General features: G+C 39.2%; 2 protein-coding genes across 10 annotated transcripts in view; one reads left to right on the top strand and one right to left on the bottom strand.

The window, feature by feature from the left end:
* Positions 1 to 1,745, top strand: part of FAM13C (family with sequence similarity 13 member C) — a 49,901-nt gene extending 48,156 nt beyond the window's left edge. For all 5 annotated transcript variants that reach the window (XM_017836356.1, XM_017836358.1, XM_017836357.1 and 2 more), the window contains one exon: positions 366 to 1,745. In XM_017836356.1, coding sequence (XP_017691845.1) covers positions 366 to 489 — 124 coding nt within the window. In that variant the 3' untranslated portion in view covers positions 490 to 1,745. The remainder of the gene's footprint in view (positions 1 to 365) is intronic.
* Positions 1,746 to 2,059: 314 nt separating this feature from the next.
* PHYHIPL (phytanoyl-CoA 2-hydroxylase interacting protein like) overlaps positions 2,060 to 22,127 on the bottom strand; it is a 132,153-nt gene continuing 112,085 nt past the window's right edge. For 3 of the 5 annotated variants that reach the window (XM_017836363.1, XM_017836362.1, XM_017836359.1), the window contains exons 2-5: positions 12,408 to 12,604; positions 7,418 to 7,592; positions 6,835 to 6,952; positions 2,063 to 3,316 (exon numbers count right to left, since the gene is read on the bottom strand). In XM_017836363.1, coding sequence (XP_017691852.1) covers positions 2,782 to 3,316; positions 6,835 to 6,952; positions 7,418 to 7,592; positions 12,408 to 12,572 — 993 coding nt within the window. In that variant the 5' untranslated portion in view covers positions 12,573 to 12,604 and the 3' untranslated portion in view covers positions 2,063 to 2,781. Of the gene's footprint in view, positions 3,317 to 6,834; positions 6,953 to 7,417; positions 7,593 to 12,407; positions 12,605 to 21,624; positions 21,817 to 22,127 lie in introns of those variants that run through there. The other 2 variants (XM_017836361.1, XM_017836360.1) reach the window with 2 other exon arrangements.

Here is a 22,127-nt window from a genome sequence, read left to right as displayed (position 1 = left end):
TGCTTTTCCTCCTCCATTTAGCAAACCTTTTTCTTGAAAACTGTGGAGGTTATGGGCAGTGGTAACTGGTAACAGTTTTCAAAGCACTATGTTGTAACTTCTCTGCACATGTGAGAATCAAGTGATTATGCTTGTACAGTTGTCAAGAAAGAAAATCTTCTGCCATATGAAAATTCATTATTTTAAATAATACTATTTAATTTCTGCCTATTAGAGCTTTTTGGTCCTGTCAAATTATCTTTAGTCGTTTACAGTTAGTAAAAAAAAAAAAAATCCAATTCTCATTAGTTGTTGCAGAATTAATTTTAAAGACATTTTCTCCTCTTACTCATAAAAGTGATGGCACTGTTATCTGCTTTTCATAGGAGTCCTCAAAAAGAAGATCGGGTGCCAATGGCCGAGGAATACTCCGAATACAAGCACACAAAAGCCAAAATCAGGCTCCTGGAGGTTCTCATCAGTAAGCATGATATTTCCAAAACGATTTGAAGTGAATGCAATGCTGTGATATTGTTCTCTAGCAAAAAAAAACAAGTAATGAAAAAGATAAAGTAATTTTACAGGTCTTGGTCTGCTGCACAATTACTTGACACACTGAGATTTTTGATGCACTTTACCAATTATAATAGCTGGGATGAGAGAGGACAGCAATATGCAAGAATATTAAGCACAGGTGAGTGGACTATAGTATATATTTTTCCTTTTGAAAAAGCCTTGAAGTGCACTGTGAGAATATTAAGAAATGAAAAGGACACTGAAGTGTTGTAGCTCCTCAGTTTGACCTGCTCTAAAAGTGTGAGGAAATGCTCTCCAGGTTTTTAGTACATCTTAGTACATGATAATGTACTACGTTTGTTTCCAGAATTAACATGCACTAGAATTAACTATTAATGACGGCTCTCAATGTGCTGATTAAAGGAAATGAATTAAAACAAATTAAGGGAAAACTCCAGACGTACTCTGGCTTTCAAGACAGAGTTGGCATTCAATTCCAGTAGCTTCAAAAAAAGGTGCATAGAAAAAAACCAGTGCCAGGGAGTAGAGCACAGTGATGCTGCTTATGCAAAAAAAAAAAAGGACAGAACATGATGGCCAAATGGAACTATTGGTTTTTTAGAGATAAGAGAAAAAAATAGAGGTTACTGGGAAGAGAGAGACCAAATGTACCGGCTGCTGTCCTTTTCACTAGTTCACAGGACCTGGCTCACAGAACTTAATAAATAGATCAACTAACTACATGCTAATTTTGATTTCTGTACGAAACTTTGCACTTTGTTTTGCCTGATGCTATAACATTCGCTTTTCTGACTACCAAAGCTCGTTTAGACGCATGCACTTTGTAAAATGTTGAAGTACTTCTTGTGTTATAAATTGCCACATATATATATATATATTAAAACAGGACTAGATTATTGCATTATGCTAAGATATTTTGGATAGGTAAAGTACATGGTATGTAAGTGAGTGTCACAGTTATCTGATGAGGACTGCTAGACTTCTTGTTTACTGAAAATAAGATTATAAAAAGTTATTTTTCCATTGGAATTATGCATATTTCTTAACTTTCAGAGCACCACACTTTGTATTATTAAGAAGAATTTGTCACTCTTTGTGATAGAGCATTGGTGTGAAAAGTGGACTGTTAACAGAAGGATTATCAGCAGGTTTTGTATTAGAAATGAAAAGCAGGGGGATTCTGGGAAATACCTAGCCCAGACATAAAGGAGGGAAGAATTAATTAAAGAGAGAAAAAGGGACTTGAGTAAGTTGAATCATGTTTAGTGTTTTGCTTTAACTGTCATTTTGTATTGACCACATAGTATAAGCAATCTGTTTTCTATCTTGGTAAGAAGATTTTGATTTTATAAAGCCTATTATCTACCAACCACGTTTGTACTTATCTTGCGTGTAATGGCATGATTTTGAAGATGGACACATCTTCAAGTAGTTTGGAGGAAAAAATATGAACACTAAAAAAGGAATTTTTTATTTCGCAGACGGTTGGTTGTTTCAGTGTACTGACTTAATAATTTATAACTTAACTTTTATGAATCAGAAATGGTCTTCATAAATCTGTTTTAATTGAAGTCATCTAGAGCAACAGGAACAGATACAGAGCTATTTGAAGTTTACAAACTACATCTTTGATAAGGGAAAATGATTTAATGATATATGTATACAATTGATATTAAAATGTAATCTATATATTCTATATGATTGTATAATATTTTATACAACAGTACAAATAAAATATTTTTCTATTATATTTATTATGTCAAGACACAGTTTCTGTTTTCAGTTAGCTAATATAAATAACATAAATAACACTGTCAAACAACACATTGGAAGTGCTGACATCTCTAGGCTCTGAAATTCAAATCATGCTGCAATTACAACCTTTCATGCTGTTCAGAGTTATCCCAGTACTTGTTCAGTAGTTAAAATGAATGCATATTTAAACACCATTTATAAGCCGTTATTTTTATTTTGCTAAAGCAGTTTATATAGGATTTTGTTATGTTTGGCAAGAAACAGAAAACAATTTTTGCAGCATCTAGGGATAAATGGTTGCCAGAAAGAAACCCAGGGCTTCTAATCATTTAAAGCATCGGGGCAACAGAAGGGAAAGAGGGAGAGAAGAAATACTAAGAACGCTATTGGAGATTTTGAAGACTCGTGTTTGCTTTTGGTGAGAGCAGCATGTGCATGCTTCCGACAGAAACGTCTGACTATGGACATGGGCAACAGAGGTTGGAAGGCTCCTAAGGAACGAGGGAAGTTTTAACGTCCAACACTGATATTGCAGGTCTTGCAGCTGGGATCTTTCTTTGCGTTTGCGGTAGACAAGCTCATTAGTTGGTGACCGGTAATTTCCGCAACTGTGCCGAGGGACAGATCCACAGGATCGGTGTAAATTACTTCCAAAATAACATCCTGGGCGTGATGGTAAACCATGACACCGTCTTCTTCGTCACAGGTCAGAAATTTATTATCTTTTATATTTAGCTGAGGAAGGCGCTGCTTACAGAACTCATCTCCCGGTGACCCCACGGGGGCGATCACGAGGATGACGTAGTGGTAGGCTGTGTACATGCAGTAGAAGTCTCCAAAGTACAAGTTAGTATTTGGGTTGAAGAGTTTTTCAGCTGCAATCTCATACCTGTATCTTCCGTACGGGGAATCTTGTGGCGGCTTCCCAGTGTTAAACTCAGTGTTGCAGCTAAAGAAGATGCCTTCCAGCTTCCCGCTGATCGGAGAGCCGTGGCTGCCACTGTTATCCTTAACAGAGGGCTGCATAGCATTCCCGTGATGCTCTCTACAAATGAATGACTGGTATTGTTTATTTTGTAACACATGGTAAAGAAAAAGTGGAAAGTTAGGACATCATGCTGTTTGGAAACAAGTACTGAAGGGACACAAAGGAAAACTGTTAAACTGAAAACGAGGTTAGTGTCATGATCTTAGGACCAAGAAAATCAAGTGACATCAGACTTGGGAAGAGCTACAGTAACTCCTGCTCTAGGGGGGAAATCTGCTTTTCCAGCCTGGCTTTTCTGTCAGCTCTGTGGATGTTACATGCAGGCAAAAAACAGCACACACAAAAAGCCCCCAAACCACCGATATCTTTAATTAGCTCATTTGTTCAGTCTTCCACTACAATTCTAACAATAAACACATGTTGAGTATTGCAAGTCAGTCACCATATGCTGAATATACTGTTTGTTAATGTGTATTTTTAGCATAGGCAGTATATAGTTCATGTAGAAAACTGCCAATGAAAGTTATTTCTGAAAGATGCTTTTCAGAGAGGTTATGGGAAGGAATGTACTGTCTGCCATAGTCTATTTTCCCCCAAATGATAATTTCCAGTCTAATTTGTCTACTGCTGACTTCAATCAGAGCAGAGCTGGGCACAGAGGCAATTTGGTTAGTTTCCATTTTGGTTGGTATCCAGCTCCTGCAGTCACTAGTCCTAAGGGGAAAAAACTGTAAGAACAACTTTTTTTTTTTTTTTGCAAGCTGAGCTCAATTTCATCCCAGTGAAAACGTACAATGTACAAGTGAGTTTTTAATTCTCCAAATCTCAAATTGCACTCAGCAGCATGAGGCTGCTAAACTTCAGAGAACACTCCAAAACACCTCATCTAATCCTCCTTAGCACCTGAGATGTTTTGTATAGCAGGACATTCCCCAGAACTTGTGTCTCACACCTGTCTGGAAGTGCCCCAGTGATAACTTTGACTCTCTCTGCACCTGCAACCATGTGATGCCTGAAAGGGAAATATCCCCTTTTGTAAGTCCTGCAAAACATATCTGCTATGCACCCTTAGAAAATTGCCTTTATGCTCACTGAAGATTATAGATTAAAAATACATGAATCTGTGGGACTGGAGAGTCCTATATCCCCCTCTTGCTTTGCTTTTACTTTTTTTTTTCTTTTTCTCTTTTCCTTTGTTCCTTTTTTTTTTTTTTTTTAGGAGAGGGAAAACTAACCAAGAAATACTGTTGTCTCTCTCTGCTTTTGACTTGCAAAAGGTCCAGGTAAAATGGTGCTGCATGGGAGAAGGTTTTACTTGGTTAATATGGGAGGTAGCAATCAAAGCAAAAAAATTCAGTGTATACCTACAGACCAGCTCTAAATCAGCTCAGTAATGTCTCCAACTGTGGGGTTTTTTTCCTTGTTTCTAACTTCTCACCAGCACATTTGACTCTAAGAGAAGTTCCAACAGTTTTCTGGGCCATTCAAACACTACTTAGTTATTGTCTCAAGCCATATTTCACAAGACATTGATTGGGTTGGGAAGGTATAATTAGTATTTTATGAAGTTATTACTATGGAGAAAAAAAAACAAACCCAAAACCTAAAAACTTGAATCAGCTTGGATAACCCCCTGAAACATCTACAACCTGAAAAGTCAGACGGCACTCAGTGAGAGTCAGTTCCATTTCTGTGGCAAGATACTGACATCCAGTGGCCAATTAGGCTAATTATAGGTCGCCCTTTCAGGGGATCTGAGCTGCTTAGTGCTGCTCCCAGGCGAGGTAAACAGCAGAGACATGAACACCACTTATGAGCTCACACTGCAGACCCTCCATTTAGGGGCCGCTGCTTTAGCTCCGTGACCAGTTGCTTGTCTGCCAATGCTACCAGAGCTTTTCCAAGCTTGTCTGCTAGTCATGACACCACAGAGGCCACTGGCAGGCACAAGGAATATTCCCTAAAAGGGAGCATGTGGTTGGTTATTAACATAACATGCAGAAGGGTGTTTGGTGGAAGGACCAGCCCTTGTGACCATTTTAGGTTATTTCTGACCAAAAAAAGGCAACCATCAGCCAGTTACAGGTGGTGCAGCTTCTCTCTAGCCTCATAAAACACAGGTTTTTGTCTTTAACTCACTAACTGAGGGAAAACAAACTCACAGAATCACAGAGTATGCTGAGTTGGAAGGGACCCACAAGGATCATTGAGTCCAACTCGTCTCTATTTGTGTAGAAGCAAGAAAGAACTTAACAGGAGGGAGGGGAAAAGATACAGTGCAATCAGTTGGAGTCACATTTGGCAGAACAAGGCCAAACCCACAGCTATAAATGCACCTCAGTGGCAATTTTCAACACTAATAAACACAAAGGCAGATGCACTACGATTACATTGCTGAAAACAAAGCGACATAAGAATCGGAACCCCCACAGGCATTTCCCTTCTGTGGTATCTAGTCCAGGATGGCAGCTGAGCTTCACAAGGTCCTCAAAGAGCCTCAGCAATCACAAGTCATTTCCTACCTCCACTGACTTTTGCAGCTTTGTCGTTATGTGCAATAAAATAATCCTTCCAAAACACAGAAGGGGAAGAGCAAGCCCATGCTCTGGAATATACAATACACTCTTGGAATCAATCAGAGACACATGACTTCAAGACAGGAATGTTTCCAAGGGTGGTGGAATATGTTCTTTGAAGCTGGATTGCCTGGAGTAATTTTTTTTCTTCACCAGATTTAAAAAACTTTCCATTCTAGACAGGTACTGGTGTGACACATAAAACAGAACTATGTGGCACAGCAGGAGCCCCATCTCCCAGTGCATATTAAAGAAGCACAGTCAGTGCTGCCACCCTTCTGACACTGCTTACCTCTCATCCATGTTCTTCTAAGGGTGGAAGGTTACCCTGTGTGGTGGCTGGTCCTGCTCAGTCAGCACATGAGCTTTGACTCCTTCTATCAAAAACTCTGCTTTCCTCTTGTGTGCGAGGGCACACTGGGTTCTCCAGCAGGAATAGGGAACCTACCTCCAGCTATCCCATTTATTCATTCCAGCTGAGGCATGGTGTCTATAACTGTTTAAACATCATCCCCTCTCCCTCTACATATGATCTATAAGTTAACACACAGATTGCAGAGCCCATATTTACCACATTAGGGGATGGAAACGTGATGGTTCTACATGGAGAGCAAATATTTGAGATGGAACTCTTATACGCAGGCAAATGCCTATGCACACAGCAGTACACTCCTACTCTCACTCTTAATTTCTTAGTACAGTAGAAATATTTGGCTGCTAAACACTCTGTTATGATAACAGACACTTTAATCAGGCTGCACACCCTGTGAGTACCCCAGTTTCTGCCACAAAACACAAGACTTTTATTGCCTAATGGAAGTGCTGAATTAAGCAAGGTGGAAGAAACGAGCTAGTTATATTTTATTCTTTGCTGCCTTCTGAATGGGCTATAAAGCACACAGACATCCTGCTCTAGCTGTAGCACAGCTGTCTCTATTTACTTATTTTCATTACTCCCTTAATTTTCCAAACGATTTTTGCATATGTTTGCTTTCTTACCTGATATAATCAAAGTATTCTTTGTGCTGATTCCGATAAAAAACAGACAGTTTGAGCATACGGCCTGCAATCACTTCAGCCTTTTCCAATAGCTGTGTTAGGTGAACTTTTGAATAATCTGCAAAGAAAAGACAAACTGCTAGTGCAGGGGACAGGAAAAACCACAACACTCACCAAAATCTACACGGACATGCAGACTTAAAACTGGGAACAGAGTCTTGGTAACATATACATCACATTATGTCCCCAGTTTCCAATGGTGGCAACAAAGAAATGGCAGGAACATGCATGTGTGATTCTCCCCACTCTTTCCCCCACAAGGACTTTGCAAGCCTCAGGATTTCCTGTGTTTCTCTGTATTTGGGACCGCAGAGGAGCTGAGAACTGCCCTCTCTGGCTGCTGTCAGTTGATTAACACACCAAACCTCAGCACATGCAAAGCCTAAAGTTAGAATTCCGGTTTCCAGGTGTGACTATGAAACTCTCCCAGCCTAGGCAGCACTGCTAGATGGCCAACCCCCTCTGGCAGCAGAGCCAGCACTAATTGCACTCATCCTGTGGAGCGTTTCCTCAGCAGTATCACCTGCTGTGCAAAACTCGATGATTTCACTCCACTCGGAGACGACGTAGTCGCCGTCCACCTGCTTGGATGCTGTCTGCACTGCCACGGTGTACTCTGTCCTGGGGCTCAGGAACCAGTGCCCACGCACTGTCATAGGCAAAGGAACGGCTTTGGCCACCAATTTAGTGGGTACATCCTGATGGAAACGAAAGGACAAAACAACACACAAGTCAGCAGCACAACCAAACCAATCCACCACCCTTTCCTTCGTTGCTGTCGCAAATCCCCAACCCCTGGCTCTTCTCTGCAAACCTGAATCACTTCTCAGTTTGTTGGTGGCTGGGGACAGTGGGGTAAGGTGTGTGCTAAGAGACACGGTGATATCTTGCACGTATGAGTTTATTATCCGTTCCACATGACTACAGACTAATACTATTATATATAGCCCAAATATGTAATTCAGACTAGAGCCCTTTGGGTTTAAGTATGCAAACAAAGACATGCTACTGAGCACGAGGGTATCTTAATTTAGGAGCTTTTTGTGCTTTCATTTCCATTGTTTTCTTTCAGTCAGTGTAATCAAACAAAATTCCTGCATCAATCAGTCCACCTACTCTGCTGTTGGTATCTTCCAAACCAAACTTCAACAGAGAAAATTAAACATGTTGAAGAGTAACTATGTCAAGTGTACATATATCAAAATATCCTTATTTACAGGAATGGCCAGAACAAGTCAAGCAGAGAGCTTGTGCCTGTCACTGAGCCTCTTGCTTCCCACCCCACCACTGTTTCAGATCCTCTGTTTTGCTCTTCCAGGGTATCACAGCACCATGGTGCAACAAAGGAGAGTAACTGCTTGTTGTAGTTGAAATACTTAATTTCTACAGTACCAAAGACTGCAGTACAGAACACCATGGGAAAGAAAGAGTTGAAGAAGTGGACAGTTTATGGTACAGCTGTGGGTGAAAGGACTCATGATGCAGTTGATTCTCTGCACCGTGTAGCTGAGGAGCTGTGATAGAATGAGAGGTTATCTATTACTGAATATTTATCAGTAATAACAGAAGAGTAAGATGGCTGCCCTGTGAGAAGTGAGCATTTTAAATAAAATCCATAACTGTCCATCTATAAATACTAGTCCATACACATCTACGTACAAATACTAGCATAACAGTCCCTTAGGGAAAAAAGGAATTAGAAAAGAGATATTTTCTGTTCATGATCTGTAAGCAAGACCTGAATTTGTTTTTCCTTTTTGTCTTCTATTACAGAAAAATATATTTTTCCTATTGTTTTCCCATCAGCAAAAAGTATTCTTCAGTGTCTGTATTAAGAAACTGTAAAATTAGCAGCTTGTGATAGTGGAAGAAGTTAAATGTGAGTGAGTGATAATCAAGGGTAATATTTTCTTGTCATGATTTCTTTTTTGATTATTCTCATTTAAATGAAATAACAGTTGGGAGAAAACTTTATCTATAAAGGAGACAGTTGTGCACTCTACAATAAATAATATATAAAGGATGGAAAAAAATTACAAGGGAAAAATAAAAAGAAACCCCAAATGACATTTAAAGCTACCCCCCTGAAACTATATTGCAAAGGCATCCCGCTGGACTGAATTTGCTACTGCTAATGTAGTCGGCAGATGCTACAGTCAACATCATTAGTCTTCCTGTCATCTTTTTTTTTGGTTACGGTAAAAACAGCTTCCACCTGGGTCAGATCTCTGTGATCACACCCCAGTGGTGGTTTTTGCCCCCATTATTTTTGTCAGTTTTCATGTAACATTAAAAGCCTTGTTGCTCCCAGGTGTCAAAGCCTTACCTTCCTGCTGTGCATTGGGAACCTCTTCTAACTGTACCAAAAAGGGGGCAGACTACCTAAAAAAAAAAGGGAAAAAAAAGGAAAAAAGGGGCAGACTACCAAATTAAAATGAGGGATTTATCTCTTGCACAGCTGGGGAGGAGGGGCAGATGTGATGCTTTTCAGAACTCTCTGTTGTTCTTTTTCTAAGCAAACACTGTATTTTTTTTTTTAAGGCCACTATACTGGCCTTTAATGTTCACATTGAAATTCCTCTGGGGATTCTCCATTTGTTCCTTTCATCTCCCTCCTGCTCAGCCCTCTTTCCTGGCTGAGCCACCAAAGTGCAAAGCAGGTGCTGTGCCAGCTAAAGGACAGGCAGGATTCTGGAGTGGCAGATGGGAGCTCCAGCACCCGCACCCACCAGGCAACTCTAAAGGTACAGAGATGGCCATAATTTCTAAGAAGCTCTGAGTAACTAAGCAGTGAGGTATGTGAGTCATCTCCTTTTTAGAATAGAGGCAGCTTTCAGTTTCCAGCTTTCTCCTGTTATGTTTTCCTTCCTTCGGCCAGGTCTGCTTGTAGAACACATTGTGGGAACTCAGCACACCCAGGTTCTAAGCCTAATTTTGCTAAATATTTGAGCCTTTTTCCTATTACATAGAATAATCATATTTCCATATCTTAAAAAAGAGAGGAGGCATGCAAATTGCAATTTAAGAAAAGACAAAGTCTTATTACAATTCTAGCCTTGCATACTATTACCAACAGAAACCTCCTCCTTCACAGATATGATGACAGTAGTTATAAATAATAAAATTATAGGCTCCCTAAGTATGCTGAATATACTTTATATTTGCCAACAGAAAAAGTATTGAAAGGATGAACCATTCATGGATGCTCTCCTGGGTACACAAACAAACAAAAAGCTGCCTTTGCTGAGGTATAGCATCTGTCAGGTTAAGTCTACATCCCAAGCCACTTACTCAAGTCAGAAATAAGCTGGTCCTCTGGGCTAATCATCTGTGAGAGAGACAGGCACTTGCAGACCGTGATTTACCCTACCTGTAAAGCTAAGTAATGATGGGTATTTTCCCCCTGAAGATGCCATCTCCTTGCACAGCCTGACTGCTGGATGACTCCTAAGAGTAAGCCTCAATGCTGTTTTTCACAACTAAGCAGTAGGGCTCACTCTTTTCTGTCTAAAAAGCTCTGCTAGGAGAAGGGGCAGAGGTATCCCTCACCCTCACACAAAAACTTTGTTAGCAAGTCAAGGGATGGGTGGGGACTTATTTCCCTGTGGGTTCTGTGAGGATTCAGCCCCAGTGGTGCAGCTGCCAGGGATCAGCTCCCTGCCCTGAAGCTGAGCTGCAGCTGGGAAGTACAGCCAATCTTAGAGTGAGGAAGGATGCTTGTCTCTAACCTCACTTGGGTGACACATTTTGAATTCAAGCATTTTAGTTTATCAACAGAAGTTCATTCTAGAAGGTGTGTTAAAAATTCCTTAGTACTAAAGATGCATGAAAGCAAACATGTAAGTGCTCTGGCACAGAGCTGTTGGAGTATCCACTCTGTGCCCTTCTCTTGCCCACCCTGTCTGCTCTCTCTATTTCTGTCAGTCAGGCCTGGGAATAAAACAACCAAAAAAAATCAAGCAAAAAATTCTCCACCAAATCACTGACACAATTAGTAGCAAGAAATTTTAAGTAAATTCTGACAAGACACCCAACTTATTCATCATTTGAATTGGTAGACTTTAGTCTCCTGTTCTCACAAATCCAATTACCTCTCTCTTTTGACTAAACATTTCTTCACAGTAAAAAGCTAGGGAATTGCTGAGAAACACAAAATAAATCTAACAGCCTATCTTTATTATGATACCAATATCCTTTTTTCCTCCCTCCATTTTAACTCTAGTCTTATCACTGTGATAAAGATTCTGAAGTGCATATAGTGCTTGCTCTACTATAAAATAAATGTTACAACTTTACACTGGTTGGCACATGAATGAAAAAATATGTAAAATAATAAAATGAAAGAAATCAAAAAGAATCCATCCTAGTAAGCATTTATATTAGAAGGTATATTTATTCCTGCAGTGTAAAATGGGAATTCAAATTCAAAGGCTGTCAGTTCAAAAGTAGTAAGAAAAAAACAAACATAGCCCTGCTTTATTTGCTGTTAAAATTAATTTTAACATTAGGTTCAATAGTGCTTCACACACTTGTTCCTAGCAGCTGCAACATCCTGACCAAACATGTTAAACTCTCGGTTTCAAGCAGTAGTAAGTGATGTTTCATTACACTTAATGCATATATTACTTCCAACTGCAATAAAAAAAAAGTCAAATAAGGAGATGTGAAAATTATACACCTGCTATTAACAGAAATCACATGAAAAATACTCTCACAATAAAAAGCCTCAGAGAAGTTGGTGGAAATATTTTCTGGTTATTCCTCTGGCTTAGAAACCAATAATAATTTAAGTATTGATAGAATTACAGCCCTTATATTTGCCTGGACAGTTATTTGTGCCTTAGCATACCTTATCTTTTAGAGATACTGCCAACATTATTTTTAAATTTGCAGATGATTGTGTTGTTTAATGTTCTATCTCATTCCATGTTTCTCTAGACACCCTAGCATTTCAACTGTTCTGAGGTCAAAGCAAATTTTGCTGGATTTAATAAGTACAGATTTTGCAATGCCTTCAACATGTCCCTGCTGGAGGAAAGAGGCCAGATGAATATTCAGGTCACAGTGCTGAATGCTGCAAACTAAAATTGCTGGAAGCCTTCCTAGAAGTGCTTTAGAATTCGTGACTCTTCTGTGGAAATGACATGTGTTGCTCTCAGGAGTCTGTCACTGAACAAGGACAGGCAGAGAATACATACACTGTTTAAATAATCATACAGAACTAGTCAGGAGTAAAAATGTCTGCCTTGCAATACATTGTACAGGTTCCAAAACTGGTTTCAAATGAAACAGAAAAGGTAACATTCAGTTCTCTGTGAAATAAATGTATTTTTGTGTACACAGACATAGACTAGAGACAGAGAAGGGATTTCAGGTGAAAAAACAGTCCATCAGATTAATCAAAACCCACCTGTGCCTGTGTCCTATGGCCTGGCTTTGAAAGGTTAATACAACACTGAGATTCAACTGTTTGAAATCAAGTGTTTCCACCTTGATTTTTGAATGAAAATTACCTTGTGTTTGAATTTGTTGGAATTCTTGTTTTCTTTCTTGTTGAGATCGATGAAGTAGTGAGTAATGCGGTCCTTGGATTTAGAATCCATGTCCCAAGAAATCTTGAAGGAATCACACGTGATGTTACTTATTTTGATGTTGTGTGGGACTGGAAGCTCCTCCATCTCTGCAATCCCACTATCTTGTGATTTATTCCCTGCACAGAAAACAAGCATGATTTGTTCAGTTCAGAACCTATTTGGTAACTGTTTTGTGTGTTCCAGTACATCACAGCTCTGAGCAGCCTTCACAAAGGCTCATGGGTGCTACTCAGCACCAACTAGTAGGTACAATTATGCAAGGCTTGATGTCAGGGATGGAAAACATTGGAAAGGGATGAAATTTCTCAGGTGAATAAGCACTAATAAGGTGTGAACTGGCTGCATAGGCTGGCTGGCATCACAACTATGTGCATTTGCAGGCTGAGAATACAAAATATCTGAAGCTACAATGTTTAGTTAAGATGCCAGCAACGTCCCCAGGTAACATAATGGCCCCATCCATATCTGTCAGTGAAACAAACACATCAAAATCATCATCCCAAACCATTTTTCAGGCACAAAGCAAACCCAGTGTCTTCAAGGTTTAGAGATGGTGTAGGTATGTGCACATACATATGCACATATATAAAACACTGATACTTTTGAAATGAAACAATTAACATTAATCAATTTATTGAGCCACAGCAAAAGGGGCATACACAAAAACTTCATTTTCTGGTCTTTATTCTTTCCATTTGCCCAGCTGAGACCCTGCAGTTTTCTTGGGAAGTTTTTTCTAATTTCTAAATTCATATGGTAGATGAACAAATGACCATTGACCCCAAAAAGCATCACAGGTTCTAAATTTAGGTCTTCCCTTAGTTCCCAAGGCAACCTTATAGTTCAGCATTCTGTGAACATTTAAACTCAGAAACATTAGGTGTTCTTGCACTTACATAAGACCAAGTCAAAAGTGAACAAGCAAAAAAAAAAAAAAAGGCAGAAATATGAAAAAATTACTGGGTTAAAAGGATAAAATCTAGATGATGATGTAAGAGAATTAGTAAAAAAACAGGAAAAAAAAAATCAAGCATAGGTAAGAACAAATAGAAATAAAGGAGAAAAACCCAAGACTAATGTGTGTGTAAGAAAGAGGGGAAAGCTCCCAAATTCTGGCCAGATGAGGAAGATGGGAAGCTCATGCAGAGATGTGAGGCACACATTGTCAGAATTATTCATAGTCACATTTAATTATAGAAGAAGATAGTATTTATAGTTCCTTCATAACTGGTAAAAAAGCTGACAAAAAACTGAACTCAGAAGGTGTTTGGTCAGTAATAAAAATAAAAAATCTGACTTGGAAAACATTAGGAACATGTCAACCTCTCAACATACGCTGTCAAAGAATTATTCCAACACCTCAATGCAGGAATATTAAGGTTGGCCTGATTGTTCAAAATTCTCCTCATAGATATGTGAAATTCAATCACAGAGCCTGCAAAATTCACAGATCTCCAGCTAGTATTCTGAATAATGTAATTTTACTGATAATTTCAAGAACCAATAAAACCACTTTTCTATTTTTGTTACATTTTAAGCATTTACATCCAACAGGTTTGTCTATTCTTCGAACATCCTATTGTTATGGTTTTTTTTTTCCTTTTTCACCTAATACCTCAGTCAGATAGTGCAAGGCCTTGCTCAAGATGCCCCCCCTATTTGTGCCATACACAATGACATTTTCAACGGCTGCGCTGGCTGCAACACACTTGGAAATACCAGTCATTACTGAAAGCTTTCTCTTCACAGGAAAGACGTGGTAAGTGCTTTTCCCAACATGAGGTTTCAGAAAGCCAGCAGGAAGAAAATGGCACTGCTTTCTTTTGTAAGCAATTTGTATTGGAAAAGTGACTGAAAGCTCTGTCAGGGATGCTGAAAAGGTCACATGTGATTGCTCTTCCGAGAGTGAGGCTCTGTAGTCAGTTTTTGAGGTTCTCAGACCAGGAGAGCTGGACAGACTCAGATCCCAGCACACTGAAAACTGAATAAAGACCTGAACAGACATGCAATGAGCAAATTCAAGCCATGTATGTCCACAAGACATTAATGTGCAACTTAAAGTGAGCTTCTACACCCAATACCGAGGGCCTTGGCCATGGTACAAACAGCCAAGGTGGTTTAAGCTTCAGGAGACACGTGCAAAGCAGCAATGACCACTGCCAAAAAGTATCACAGATGAAAAAAGGTTTTGGAGAACACCAATGGCAAAGAGCAAAACTGCTTCTGTAAATAGGTATTGCTTTCTGTACTTGGAATTAATCTCTGCATCTTTGAATGTCTGCACTCCCAAGGCTTTTAATTTATAAATGAAGTAAATGTCTAGAAGAAAATCTCCAGGTAGTTTTTAGCAATAATGTAAGTCTGAGAAAAAGAAACCAGTTCCATTACTAAGTGCTAAACTGTCCCTTTTTTGTGATGGAACAAAATCCAAAGTAAACACTTCCCTGAAATCTTTAAAGCTCTTCAAAAGCTGGAAAAATCATTTTACAGATTTTGAAATACAAACAGAACATGAAATGAGAAAGTAAAATACCTCACAGTGATCACCATACTCCCATTTCCCTTCCATTTAGAATATCTGTGACATTTGTAAGGCATGTATAGATTTTGGTACATATTTGTTTAGCCCTGAATGTCAAAATCCATTGAGTTGACAGGCAGGGAAGCTGATAATGACACATACAGTATTAATAAGGAGGACACTGATTCAATATATTGGTAAATGGTGAGGCTTGAATAGTAATTGATGTACCATTGCACAGGAATGAGTTAAAAAAGGACAGAGCATGAAAAGCTCTTGCTCTCTTAGTTCTGACAGGTCCTGGGAACCAAACACGCCAGTGACCAGCCAGGGAACCCAGGCAGCATTCAGACCACCAAGAATTTCTGAAGGAGCATTCTGTTCTAAAGCATAAGTTCTAACTCACAGTCTGGGCCCTGCAAAAACTACTGCTTTTCAATGTTAGGAACATGTTCTGTCCTAAGATGTACTGGAATATGACATAAAACTTTTAAGAATTTATCAATATTAGAAAAGCTTTACAACTACTGCAATGTACAATTATCTATTATATGAAAAATGAGCAACAATGGGCAGAATTTTCAATAGTGGAAAGATAACTTGTATCTAAATTTGGAAGTCAGGTGTTTGAGAAAATACTACTGTCTGCTGATAAAGTGGGGGTTCAAATGGGGTGTGATAATATTGTCAACAAAACCAAGTAAAAATGCTGTCTCCTAAGAAGGCTGCTTAGAATTTACCTGCTAGTTAAAACTGGAGACCTCAGGTGTGTGCAAAGTGAAATGTGTCAAGGAGCTCAACAACTGACTACAGATGTAACATATTGTACCTTGCCTTTTTTCTACTTGTACTTTGGTGAATATTTTGCATTGGTTTTCATACTGGAAAGCACATCCACTTCAAGGGTCAGTTTAAAGATTAGATCAACATCAGGAAATAGGATGTCTACTAAAAGCAGAAACAGCAGCTGAACTTACTCAAACCCAGCACATACTTGCCCTAAAGCACTCCAAAACACCATCTGAAAGGGAGTTACTGCTGTTCTGGATGTGAAAATAGGTGGAGAAGGCCTTAGAACTGGCTGCTTTCATGTTAGTCACTCAGCACTTCACTGAGGCTAAATTGATCTTTCTTTGATGAAGCATCGCAGTGCAGAAAAAAAAATTGAGAGTAGCATAGGAAATGTTGCTCTGAACAGCTTCATATCAAATTAAAATAGATCAGCTTCCTGTTAAAATGGCTACTTCATTTTGCACATTCGTGTGGCTTCAACACTGGAAGCCACTGTGGGAGCAGAAAAATGCTGCTTTCAGGTCTCTTTTGGGCAGGAACATATAGAAGAGCTAATAGTCAAATAAATCTGATCTCCCCTGCCAAAAAAACCCCAAGGAATGTCATCCCTGTGCGCTGCAGGAACAGTTCTAACAAAAACCCAGCAAAAAGGCCCAGTCATTTTTGACCCATATAACAACAAGTCAAAGAGCACTCATGTGCTCACAGGTCACGCTGGAAGCACAAGACTTTAAATTTCTTCAAAGGCAAAGAATAAATACAACACGCCGGCCTTACCGAGATCAGCTGGAGAACTGCAAGATGAATGTTTTATGCTCACAGGCTTATCTCTCTCTGCCATATCCAGAGTTAAATTTCAAGTTAAATTGTCTAATCAATTTTAAAGCAGTTACAACACTTCTGCAGCTGAGCCAAAATGCTGGCAAATGGGTAACAAACCAATTTTATTTATATGCACACAGACACACTTAATTTAGTATCCTCATTATATCTTCTACTTACATAAATTATCTCTGAATGGGAAAAAAAAAAAGGCAGAAAATTCTCATTGAGCATTCATGGCTTTCATCTGTCACCACTGGAAACAAATGATAAGACTTGGAAAATGGTAAGTCCACACCAAAAATGTCTGGAAAATTATTATTTTTTTTATAATTTGCCTCGTCACTCAAAAGAAATGGAACCATGACATCTGTAGCAGTGGAAGGATGGTGAAAAAGAACCTTAACACAACCTCTCATTGCTGGATACCAAGCATTCACAATCACCAATTTTTTATTATTCTACAATACTTGACCATATTTTTTCCTTAGTTCTAAAAATGCAGAACATCACAGCAGGGCAAGGGAGTATGTGCCTACTGGTTTTTCATTTCACAGACAAACTGATTATGTTATCCACAAAAGAAATCCTGAAAGGGCTGATTTGTAATCCACCCCCTAAGCATACTTTCAGCTCAGAGAAGTGAGTTTTATAAAACTAGACCGATAAAATAATACATTTCTGGGTTCCTGTGACCTTGCTTATGGAAGTTTTGTCTCTGATATTACCTTGGCAAATACATTCCTGCTATTAAGCGCCAGCAATGGAAGCAGTATGCTCTCCATGTAATGAAGATAAAGACTCCCTACACACACATTTGTATTCCCCACAGTTTGAATGTAATTCATTGTTTAGAAACGTTAAAAAGACAGGTTCATGCTCGAAGGCTCTGCACCAGACACGCTGCAGTAGAATTTCAAAGTATTCAGAACTCACGGATTTGCATTCAGCAAACCAATTCCCACCCTCTTTGCCGTAATTCCATCCATAACACTGCTATGCCACCTTTCGCAGCGTTAACTGTGGAGCTTGCTGCACTACAGAGTATGGAAAATCATCCAGCAATCAAGAACCAAATCCTCAGAAAACAGAACCTGCAAAGCACTGCTTACAATGGCATCCATTGACAGGGAAAAGACCCTCAGATACCGTTTGTACTCAGTGTGAAGTAAACTCGTTAAATTCTCATTCAACTGCAATGATGCCCTTCAAAGCTGGAGAAATTAAAAGAAGGCAGGGCCAGGTGAAATCCTTTTCTCCACTGGAGCCATGAAAGCATCCCTTCAGTAACCATGGATGACAAAATAGAGTTGTAAAATATTACTGTTTAACTGCAATTTAGACTTACATACTAGGAGGAATGATCAGCAAAGTAATTTGGAAAGCTTCTCAGATTGCTATCTTCCCTTCATGGGATTTAGAATCAACCGATTCTGCTATTTATCCAATATCTGGACAAAAATTATGCATTCATTTTACACTGAAAAAATGTAAATATCTAAACACATTTTGGAATAAAGGTGTGTGTGTGGGGTGTCTGAACTATCCCTCAACCAAATTCAGAGCTGTGCTAAGTATTGGTGGAAAGTTCCACATCCCTGAAGTGAAGTAAATGTGCATTATATCACAGAGCCCAAACATGTCAGGAGAACAACCAACAGAAAAGAGAAAAAAAAAGAGATAAAATGGTTTTTCCTTGCACTACTTTAAAATCTCTTGTCAGCTGTGTTTCCTGCTAAGGCTTTGTCCTTCTGTCCCTCAAGATGCAAATTACATCAGCTTAATGAAGTGTAACTTACGGTTTTATTTAAACCTATTATGAACCCTCCTCAAGATGTATAAAATAGATTTCCCTCTTTTGGCGTCACCCTGGAAAATCTCCAGTTGTATGGACAAAGACAAATCATCTGGTTCTCAGTTTCTTTGCACTAAGGGATAAATCTTCAGTGCCTTTAGAGCCATGTTGTGGGAAACGTGGACTTGTGATGCTTTTGGAGCAGACATTCAGAAATCACTATTATGCTGCCAACACCATTGCCAAGGATCTTTGAAAACACGTTCCCAAAGGATTTGTAAAAAAACATTGAGGCATTTTGGGCTGTCAGTTTGTACTTTGTGAATCTCAAGCTTGTCCTTGCATTTGAAATGATTGCTATTAAGAAGTTTCTTTATCTGAGGATGAAAGTCTTTGCTTTCAATATGGTCTAGACTTAAAACAAAACACAGCACAAACAGTGGAAGGCTTGTTAGTGATGGCTATTTCCAGTTACAACCCTGTCTTTCCCAGCTGGAAGTTACACTGAAACATCCCAAGAGCTCAGTAGTCTGGCTACCACACTCTCAGCTGAGGGGCTGACAGCTAAGTACTTGGGGACAGCAGTTTCCTTAACTTGGATTTCACAGTGATATGCAAAAACCTCAGTTTAATTTGCCAGAGGACAAACATGCAATCAGAGATTTTAAATAAACATAATGTTAAAAGTCATGGAGTCTAATGTTTCCCAAAGAATTTAACTGAAAATACAGAAATGTCACTACTCGTTATAGTCAAGGCACTCATTTAAGGCTCAATTAGAACTTGGTAGATGAACAGCAAAGTACATAATGGGTCCTGCTCAAATGCTGACTGAAGGCTGGCTCTTCTCTGAATTTACCTCTAGCAGCAGCAAAGGAGAAAGCTGTTCAAGACACTTGCAAAAAATGAGATCTTTTGATGCTTATATGATGAAAAAGGGCTTTGTGATGGGAAAAAGAGTGATGGAAAGCTAGGTGATACAAAATATATATTTTAGGGGAACTACATAGACAATAAAGAAAGGTAAGCGTGTGTAACATTCCAAGCTTCCAAAGAACCTCCACCTCTAACACTGACCTGTGTCCCAGGATCAAAAGTTTGCTACAAAAAAGAAAGCTCAGATTCAGTGGTAATTGCTCCATTCATCCAAAGTGTGTCTGTGCTAAAGCACCTCAGAGCAGCCTCTAGGTTGCTGCAATCTTTTATGGCAGGTAAGACATCCCGAAGCTGCAGAACAAACTGGGAAAGACAAATGTACAGGGAAATCCTGGTGATATCCCACAGACAGGAACTGGGAGGCAAGTCGGTGGAACTGTTGTCATGCCACTTCTGTGTCACCACAATATTCTCCTACACTGATTTAATTTCATGTGGTTTACACAGTTTGGTTCAATCCTGGCTGCTGTCACGCACAAGAGAGTGCACTAAGTGCTGCTGTGTCTCTAGGAACACACACAAGATATTAAGCTCTGCAGGTACTTCTGTGAGGCATCAGCTCCATGAAAACCCAGGAATTTGATAAGGGAAATGTGGCTCAGGTTCGTGAGCCAGAAATAACCAAGGCGAGACTGTACCCACGCAGCACAAAATTAAAAGCTCACACTGGATCCTTAATGCATTCTGGGAAGAGATCTGAAAATGTGGATGAGGATTTGCGTTTTTGAGACCCCAAAAGATCAGATTTACATCATACGCAGATACTAACAGCACATGTAAAAGACACATTAAAGCCAAACAAAATTTTATAATATAAATCACATTTTTAAAAAAAAAAATTCACCTTGTTCAGATCTCAAAATACATGTAGTAGGGAAATTGGAAAATGTTTTTCTCAAGTTAATATTTTCAATACCAGGAGAGACATAAGCTATGATCTTTTGAAGTAGAAATGTTTGATGAGAGGGGATCAACTTCATAAGAGCACATAGGTAGCATGACATAAGAAATCCTCTTACTGGATATGGATACTAACAACTAAGAACAACTCCTTTACAAATAGTAACTCTCTTAAAAAGAACAGAAACAGCCTTACACCTTCTCAAACAGGAGAATTTCTACCTTTCCGTGTCTTGATAATTCAGCTGAGAGGTTGTATATCAGATCGATAAAGGTAAAATATTATGTTTGTTGCTATAGAAATCAAATATAGACTGACAATACTTGAGTGCTGTAATTGAGACTGAATTCTCCAACTTACTGAGAAAGTATTTCATTTCCTCAAAAATTCAATAGGAGGGAGAAAACTTTGTTCTGTATAACCATCAAAAGTGACAGGGAAGTGCCAGGAAATTACATATTAGCTGCATATTTGAAATTTAACTAAGCAAAAACACAATATCATATTTTTCTCCCAAGCTCTGAAATGAAAGGGTTCCTGTCCAACTGCTAGCTAATTAAAATTGTTTTACAGAGTCAGGACAATATGTCCCTACCAAGCAAGTAATTAACCTGAATACCAAGAATTTCAATGTTCACCGCAACACCTTGCTCAAGAGAGACAATGAAATACAAAGACAACAACATTCAAAAAATTATCAAATCAAGGCTGTTGTTCGTTAGGCCATGTAAGTGGCACTTCTCTAGGACAGCTATTTTATTTCCAGGTCCAACTTGCTACCCATAACCACAGAAGGAACATTTATGTTTTATTTGTGCTTCTTTTCATGTATAAAAAAAATGACTGAGGAGTCTCAGGCTCTTTAGTCTCAGACTCTTAAATGCTTCTCTCTCCTCTCCCCCAGAATCCTGGTAAACTACCTCCCAATATAGATTTTCATATTTATATAAGCATATTTAAGAATATTTTCTAAGCAAGTATCCTTTTAAAACCAATTCCTAAATTAGATAAAGAGGGAATGCCTGACTCTAGAAATCCTGTTAGAGGGATAAACCCCTCTAAATCTTTTCCTTATTTGCTCCCCTGATCTGATACTACTGTTGTGCATTTTCTAGTAAGAAATGTGCACTTTGTCCAAATTTTTTAATAAATAGTTTCAGAAATAAAGCATTACTTAACTATAATATGTAATTTATATTTACTGAGTGTTTTTGAAACGTTCATATACATTCAGATTCTCTTGTTACTTGGTTTTAACTCAAGGATTAATTTAGCTGTTTCCTGCTAATCTAGGACATTGACTTCAGAAGGAATATTCCACATGGCAAAACAAAGAGAACACAGCTAGGCTCTGGGAGCACAATCATACCTTCAGTAGTTGCCATCTTCTTCAGCAGGGAATGCACCCCAAAGTGTGTCCACACAAATAAAGCACTGAGCAATCTCCAGCTTGTTTCTGTACTGAAGAATTTGTCTCAGTCTCATAGAAAGGACTCGATTCTCCCTGTGTCTCACACGGAGGATAAAGGTACTCCACAAGTGCTCCCATGATTCAAATCAGGAGCGGTGTCTCGATTGTGCCACTGACTGGGAGAAATGTGCAGGCTCGGAGTTCCCAGGGAGCAGCATCCTGCTCCCTCCCAGCCTCCTCTCTCACTGTCAGCTCCGGGATGAGACCTGTTCTGTGTCAGCAGGACGGCTCAGAGGTGCAGCACAGCAGCTGCAGGACAGGGCAGAACCAAGGGAAAGCTTCCAGCACGGGCTGGAAGTTCTGGCATTTGCTTCAATACCAACTCAACTGAGATGCTCGTTTGGCCTTAAACCAAAGCAGGTGGGACCTCGGGGGCTTCGGTTCCTCGGCTGTGGATGTTT

Source organism: Lepidothrix coronata, unplaced genomic scaffold (assembly GCF_001604755.1).
Source record: "Lepidothrix coronata isolate B3197 unplaced genomic scaffold, Lepidothrix_coronata-1.0 Scaffold276, whole genome shotgun sequence".
Taxonomy (NCBI): domain Eukaryota; kingdom Metazoa; phylum Chordata; class Aves; order Passeriformes; family Pipridae; genus Lepidothrix; species Lepidothrix coronata.
This window is presented reverse-complemented; position numbering and strand designations above follow the sequence as displayed.